This window comes from Galeopterus variegatus, unplaced genomic scaffold, assembly GCF_000696425.1.
Source record: "Galeopterus variegatus unplaced genomic scaffold, G_variegatus-3.0.2 Scaffold3657, whole genome shotgun sequence".
NCBI lineage: Eukaryota > Metazoa > Chordata > Mammalia > Dermoptera > Cynocephalidae > Galeopterus > Galeopterus variegatus.
The window spans coordinates 206,428-215,003 of record NW_007729768.1 but is presented as its reverse complement, the minus strand read 5'-3'; the positions used below and the strand labels follow the sequence as shown (position 1 = coordinate 215,003).

Genomic DNA, 8,576 nt, shown 5'->3' with positions numbered 1-8,576 from the left:
GGGAGCTAAAACATAAACAAATTAATTCACCCACATACACACACAAAAAAAACAGGGGGGTGGAAGAAGATATAACAACTATACTTTTTTGAATTTGTTACAACAAGCAAATGGAAAGGACATTCTTGGGGGGGAGGTTAGAGAGGGAGGAGAGAGGGAGGTGTTGGTGATGGGCCATAAGAATCATATACATTGTATATTGACAAAATAAAAATTTAACGAAAAAAAAAATTAGTGTGTTTATATATGAAGTTTGATGGATTTTTTTTTTTTTTAAAGATGACCGGGAAGGGGATCTTAACCCTTGACTTGGTGTTGTCAGCATCACGCTCAGCCAGTGAGCGAACCAGCCATCCCCATATAGGGATCTAAACCCATGGCCTCGGTGTCATCAGCACCACACTCTCCCAAGTGAGCCACGGACAGGCCCCTGATTGGTATTTTCATACACCTAGGAAAAGACATGGAAGTACATATGAGTACACCAAAATTTTAACAGTGATTGTTCTGGGTATTTTAAAATTTGAACTCACTTCTGTACTCTAACTTTTCTATAATTAAAATGTACTACTCAGAAGCTTTAGAAATTATTAAAAATGCCAGATGGTCCACAATTTAAAGGATTTTGTTCAGACAAAAAAACTGAGGGCCAGCCCGGTGGCGCACTGTAGAGTGCGCCTCTTGGGAGCACCACGGTACTCTCGCCGAGGGTTCGGATCCCATGTGGAGACCGGTTCCCGCTCACTGGCTGAGCGCGGTGCAGGTGCAACACCGAGGGCGTAATAACTTCGTATAGCATACATTATACGAAGTTATCGAGGGCCAGCCCGGTGGCGCACTGTAGAGTGCGCCTCTTGGGAGCACCACGGTACTCTCGCCGAGGGTTCGGATCCCATGTGGAGACCGGTTCCCGCTCACTGGCTGAGCGCGGTGCGGGCGCAACACCGAGGGTTGCGATCCCGTTACCGGTCAGTAAAGAAGACAAAAAGGAATAAAAAAAACAAAACTGAGACAAATGTATTATTTGGAATATTATGCAAACAACTGATAGACAATTTAAATTTTACTCTTGATAACTAACAGTTTTAGTGTCACCAAATTTTACTTTGTGACAGATTTTGAAAGTAATAAATGGGAAGTTATAAGAGATGAAAAGATAAAATTGGTGATTTCTCCTGCTCTTCAAATGCTCTGATGCATAAAGTGTCCTGGCCAAGGAACTCAATCTTTCGTAAGAATGCAACCATTGCTTCTGGAGAGCAGAAGCTTCTTAAGACAGTACTGACATAATGGAACAAACACTAGACTTGGGAATCAGAAGAAATGGGAATGAGTCCTAATTCTGCCACTTACTACTCTCTTGACTATTTGGAACCTGTTTTCTCATGTGTCAAAACAAAATAGCAATGCTTCTTTCATAGGGTTGAAATAGTATGAATGGACTTTGATTCACTGTTAAGGTCCTCAGTTCTACCAATTATTTTCATCTTACTGTGAAAGAGTTCACTGTGTATTTTTTAAATTATGAAATATATTTTAACATAGTAAAGGACAGAGAATAATTGACACCCAGTGTGTCAAATCTCAGCATTTTGTCATATTTATTTTAGATTCTTTTGGAGGAAGGAATAAATACTCCTGTCTCCCTGCCACCACGCCTTTCCCTTTCCTCCAGAGAAAACCACTGTCTTGTATTTTGTGTTGATCATTCCCATTCATGTTCTTATGCTTATGACCACATGTACAAAACCAGTATGTTACACTGTTTTGAATATTCAAATTTTGTAGAAATTATGTTGTATCATTTGGCAACTTGTTTTTCTACTTTGTTTTTGTGATTTGATCCATGTTGATATATTTAACTCTGGTCCATTCATTTTAACTGATCCACACTATTGCATTTAATTAATATGCCACAACTTACTTATCCATTCTCCTGCTGATGGGCATTTAAGATGGTTCCCTTTTTTTTTTTTTTTTGATCAATACAAACCACGCTGGAAAGAATAGTCTAATATAAGTTTCCTTAAGTATATACAGTAGATTTTCTCTAGGATATATAGAACTGTTAGATCAAATGGGTATTCACCTTCTCTTTACTAGATATTGTCAAATTCAAAATAGATGTGTTAATTTACATTTGCACTAGCAGTGCATGAGAGTTCCCATTTTACATACGTTCCAACATTTGAGGTTGACAGACGTTAAAAATCTGATGCGTGACATCATTAATCATTAAGGAAATGCAAATTAAAAGCACAAGGAAATACCACCACACACCTATTAGAATGGCTGAAAAAAAACCCAAAAAAAATCCCACCAAACTAACAATATCTAGTGCTGGTGAGGGTGCAGTGCAACTGGCACTCTTGTATATTGCTGGTTGGAATGCAAGATGGTACAATCATACAATCCAGAAATCTCAGTTCTAGGTATTTACCCAAGAAAATTGAAAACATGTCCATACAAAAAGCTGTATGTGAATGTTTATACTGGCTCTATTCATAATTATTAAATGTCTTATCATAGAGAAGTTTTTCATTTTAATGCAGTCAGATTTCTTTTATGATTTTATTTGAAAGCAAGTTTAGATAGGGATGCAAGAGTTCCTGAACGTAGTTACCACTTGGTTGGAAAGGACCCCACCAAAAGAACACTCCCAGAAAAATCTGAGTGCATCCATAACTATCTTGTCAAAGCATAGTTATCATATAAAAGGGCCAATCCTGGAAGTAATGACTACATCAATTAGTTGGTTAAATCTAAAAGATCACTTATGGGTTGCCCATGCATATTCATCTTTGGAAACCAATAATTTGTTTCCCTTCAGCAGGGACCAAAAAAAGGTCCTCTGAAGGATAATAAATATATGTCTTAGAATATAGCAGAAGAACTAGTGTAGAGTTTGCAGATAAAATACAGGATACACAGTTAAATTTTTTTTTTAGTGGCTGGCCGGTACTGGGAATCCAAACCCAGGAACTTGGTGATGTAAGACTGCGCTCTAACCAACTGAACTAACTGTCCAGCCCCGCCTAGATAAATTTTAATTTTACTAAATAACAATTTTTGCATGGGACATACTTATATTCAAAAATTATTCATTATTTGTCTGAAATTCAAAATTAACAGAGTATCCTAGTTTTATTTGCTCACTCTGGCAACCCTAAACTGGTGAGACTCTTACATCAGATTGTCTTGTTTAATGTAACTTAGCCTTGAGAAGAAATCCCATTACTTGTGCAGAATGATCATTTATTATATTTACATGGAAGTTCCTTAAGATTTTCACAATAGAATTTTTCAAAATGAATTCTGCATGATACATATTACAAAATGAAGACAGCTTCATAATTATGTTAACTACAAATACCAGAATTACAAATACTGCCCTTCTTATTCTGTTTAAAAACATACATAATGGATCTATATGGAAAAAAAAAGTTTTTTGTGCTTGTCAGCATGGAAAACATCAGCTGATTTTGTAATAAAGCTTAAAGGACTAAAAAATTTTATAGTCTGTGCAAACACTAAGCATGGATTTGTTAGAAATTCCTCATTAGTGCAAACTCCATTCTGAGAGTGATTCAAACTTCACTAATGATGAATGCCATCACATGTTGTACTCTTCTTTTAATGGGATAAATATCTGTGGGTAACCACATAAAAGAAATGGGAGAGGGATGAGTAAACAGAGAGAGAAGGAAAAATAATTCACCAGTTGAAGAATATTTTAAATTGGAGATCAGACTATTAAACAAGTGTATGTTACACTTTCCAAATGATATTTTAACATGATCACTTTGTGAAAAGAACCCTAAAGAACCTCTTTTAAATGTCTGGCTTTGTACATAATGCTCATTAATAAAAAACAGAAACAATAGCATTTGAAAGTATTTTTTCTCAATTTAACTAAACAGTTTTTGACCACCTTTCTACGTGTTAGGTGTTGGACCAGGCACTTTGTGGAACACATTCATGACCAAGGAGCACTTAAGGAACTAATCATCTAGAAGGGTAGAAATAAACATGTACAAGTAAACATAGTACAAGGTAAGTTGTCAAGTAAAATATAGATTGAAAAGCTATCAGAGCATAAAAGAGGGCAATATTCTGGTGGTGGTGAGAAGTCAACAAAAGCTTCATTGAAAAGTGGCTTTTGAGACAGCTCTAGACAGATAGGGATGAGAGTGGTGCAGGGAGCAGAAGGAGCAAAGGGCAGAGGTGGGCAGGTGCAAGGTGTGAGCAATGCCTGAATGGCCCTGTTTGACCTGGATCCTGCTTCAAGTCTGCTCTTACCCTGTTTCATTAGCTGGCTTGTTTCTACCAATCTCTCCTCTTCCATATGCTTGGAACACTACACTTTCCATCCTCTCTCCTTCCATTTCCCCGATCAATTAATAATTCTCACTGACGCTGTTTTACTGTCACTTTCTTGGCCAAGCCTTCCTGGACCACCCCCTACTGTCACATTAGTTGGACTCTGTATCATTATCTCATGGCACACCATAACTTCATATGCTTATCACACCTGCAGTTAAGTATTACATGGGTTAACACTTGATTATACATTCCATAAAGACAGGACCCTTTTCTGTCTTTTTCAGTGTAGTGCCTCCTAGGCTTTAGCATAATGCCTGGCATATGGAAGATATTTCATAAATTGGTGATGAATAAATTCTGATAATAGGTTTTATGTGTTGTTGAATGCTTTCACAATTTTGATAACTATGTTAAATTGCAAGGCTTATAAAAAGTTACATAAGCAAATGAATAGCTTAATCCATATAGATTTCCATAAATTAAAGCAATTTCATAGAAGATATAATATGTAGTAGTCTTTTTTAAATGTGCTTAGTACAAACATCTTTTTTAGTGAAAGACAGGAAAACAGAAATTTAACACAAAACAACAAACAAAAAAAGCATACAATGGAATACTAAAACAGGAAGTGCCATAATCTTTGAATAACTTGATTTTATAGATAGCATCTTCCATTTTAAATGTTAAAAGTGTGTCTTTACAGTTTTACTTAGTCACATGTAAAAGCTATCCACTCAAAGTTTAGATAAACTCAAAATATACCCCATAATTGAATTACCTAGTCGATATTCATTTCATTTCATATTCCTTTCCAGTCCCCAAATAAAAGGATTTTGTAGTGTCTATAGTGTGTCTTTACAGTTTTACTTAGTCACATGTAAAAGCTATCCACTCAAAGTTTAGATAAACTCAAAATATACCCCATAATTGAATTACCTAGTCAATATTCATTTCATTTCATATTCCTTTCCAGTCCCCAAATAAAAGGATTTTGTAGTGTCTATATACCAATTCAATGAATATGTAATTTTGTTTTCTGTAGCAGTATCCCAATACTTCATTACCAAATTTATATCAAGTAGAAGGGCCAACACTCAAGCTGATAATTTAGTTATCTCAGATTTATTGACACACTACTGAAGAAAATCGTTAAAACACCTAATGTATAAATCTAAGGTTGCCTTGCAATTCCAACTGGATTTGAATGACAGACTTTTTTTTTCATTTGTGTAATTAATTACTAGAAATATTTTATTGTAACGACTGAAGAATATACTGAAATGATCTGTTTTGTGATATCTGATTTTCCATCTGTAAGTTACTTGGCACTTAGGAAAAAAGCAATCATTTAAATGAAAACTAAAAATATAAAGCCTATGTTTAAAACATGGCCTTTATTAATACTGCCTGCTGAGCTCCATTTTTATTTTACATTGAAATACTTCTGCTTTGCAAAGAAAAGACAGAAAAGTGCATTTTACAAGAGTATCTTTTTGTTTTTAATTCTCTGAGAAAATGGAAGGAATCTGAATCACAAGTTCACAATGTGGTAAAATGAAATTAAGAAACAATGATTTTAGTAATGCTATGTCATCACTAGTGTTTAGCTCTGACTTTGTTCTTGTAAATCAAATCCTGATATACAGTCTAGAGCATCTAGGTTATTACTCTACAGCATATTAAACACAAAAAAGGAGGTTTAAAAAAAACTCCTTTCAATGTACAAACATGAATTTAAAAATTGCTTTTTAAAAAATCACCTTTTTACATAATGTATATGCAAAACTGCTTTAAATACATGATTTTGGAAGGATTATTTACAAAATGTATTAGTCTGTGGAACAATTCACAGACAAAGCATACATAGTTGCTTTACTTAGATGTTGCATCTCAACTTTGGGAGATATAAATTTATTCGGCAGTACAGCAAACATAAAAACTATGACAAAGTATTTTAAGGGCAACCAAAAATTAGATCCTTAAAACAGTTTAAATACTAGGACTGCCAAAGTTTCTAAACAAGGATGTACTTTAATGATCCAGATGCCCATTTATAGTTCTATTCTGTTTGAAGGACTCCCTTCAATACAGGCAAAGCTGCTGGATGCAACCTCCTATAAAAGGGACAGCTGAGAGCTATTGTCATCCAAAGAGTGAATTAACCTAGAATTTTCTTTTTTTCAATTTTATTAATATTTTAAAAAATACATAAAAATACAACATCCAATGTCTGAATAAATATATTTAACAAGTTGCAAGATAATACCTTATTTTACACAAAATTTTCAGCCTTAGAAATCTTGTTAAATAACTTCATTGTTGTTATATATTTCATTTTTGTTTTTTTGTAACAAAATAAAACTCTGAAATTACATAGAAAAAAGACAAAATATTTTTGTCAAGGGATAAGATAGTCCACTGAAAACTTATTCACAATTCCACTGTAAACATTAATAAACATTAAAATATTTGCATAATTGTGTGCTCAAAAATCCTATAAAAAGTGGAAGACTTTATTACATCTGTAGTTTTCAGTCAACTACACTTCCTTTCACAATTTATTTTGTCCCATTTACACCTTTAAACCTGGGCACACTGCTGAACATATACTTTGGCAGTTCTAAATAGCAAGTGCTTCCACGAAAATAAAAAAACAACAATGACAATAAAAAAAAAAACCACACAACATAAACCCCTTACTCACCAAGTGTTCAAATACATCTCAGTGAAAGTGCAACAGTAACTAGTCAGCTGGATAATATTTTGATGTTTATCATGTGCACTTGCTTGTCTATGATTTCTATAACACCTGAAAGCTTTATTATACAAATTCAAATTTGCTAAGTGCCCTTTTTCCTATATCACCAAAAAATGAGGAAAAAATAAAGAGGAAAAATTATGACAAATATGGCAGGCTGCCTAACCTTCAATTATTAATCAGCTTATTTTTTGCAACAAGAAAAAAGAAGAGAGAAGAAAATAGATACAATCCAACCTGGAAAAGTATACAGGATATACTTAGCAATATCAAACCAGTTGAGTGCTTTCTGTGGTTGTATTTCAGGGTTTTGGGATTTATGTCCATGGCAGCAAACTGCTGGGAAGGCAGAGAAAACTTTTATCACCTGCATTCTACAGCGAGTACGTTTTGTGGAGGAGATGACGATGAGGGACTCATCCCAGTGTCTGACGAAGCAGATGACATGGAGGCTCCTGCATGAGACACTGTGGAATCACAACACCTACGTGAGACTCAAAAACTATTACACAAAGATAACTAGCCAATGGCAAATTAGAAATTAAATTCTTAACATTATTTACTTCAGTCATAGGCCTCTTAAATGCTGCATGAAGGAATAACAAAACTGTCAGCAAAAATTTTGCTTGGCTCGGTTAGGTGGAATCAGTCTTTGGTCAGGTAACTCACTCAACAGTTCAAAAAAGACACCATAAAATCTAAAAGTTAAAGACAGATAAACCCCTACTTGAAAGATTCCAGAAAGGAACCTGGCTTGTTCCAAATCAAAAACAAGATCAACGTAAGAAAAATTCTCAGTACAGAGGATTCCTAGGTTATAGTACCATATAACCAGAAATTTAAAGATCAGGATTGAAGTGTGGAGATCGGGAGATTAGGATGGAAGTGTGGGTGTGTGATTAGGTAAAGTCCTCCAGCAGTTTTAACATTAACTCTCCAGGAGGACATAACATGGACTAAAGAACACTATGTGTTAGGTGCTCTGACATTTTTTAGTTTTTGCTTTTATCTTCTCTTTCTTTGCAAACCTCTCTGTCTCCTGCCAATCTTTGCCAATCTTTGTTCCTATTTTCTTTAAAATTTTAATTTTTGTTTATTCAAGTATATCTGTGTATGTGTGTGATTACCAATATGACATGTAACTCAGTACAATAAATTCTTATATGTATGCTAGAAATCACTCAATGTCTCAACTTAATAACTTACTACAAAAAGTTAAGAGAACAAAAAAGGGAAGAAGACTGAAAAAAGAAAAATCTTTTTAGCTGTCTGAAACTTATATCACCTTTAGGAAACAGACCTCAAAGCAGTAGAGGGTTCTCTGAAGAAATTTCTATTTGTTAATTTGCTCTTTTCTTCTTTTTGTGTTTAAAGTTCTGTAAAAACCTCTTGATATTTACAGTTGTTAAAAGAGAAGGACATGGGCCGGCCCGGTGGCGCACTGGATAGTGCGCCGCTTGGGAAGCGCGGCGGCGCTCCCGCCCGAGGGTTCGGA

At 34.8% G+C, this 8,576-nt stretch overlaps 1 protein-coding gene across 1 annotated transcript in view; it reads right to left on the bottom strand.

Moving 5' to 3' along the window:
- Positions 1-5,691: 5,691 nt before the first annotated feature.
- ARID4A (AT rich interactive domain 4A (RBP1-like)) overlaps positions 5,692-8,576 on the bottom strand; it is a 64,877-nt gene continuing 61,992 nt past the window's right edge. The window contains exon 24 of the mRNA XM_008585659.1: positions 5,692-7,548. Coding sequence (XP_008583881.1) covers positions 7,445-7,548 — 104 coding nt within the window. The 3' untranslated portion in view covers positions 5,692-7,444. The remainder of the gene's footprint in view (positions 7,549-8,576) is intronic.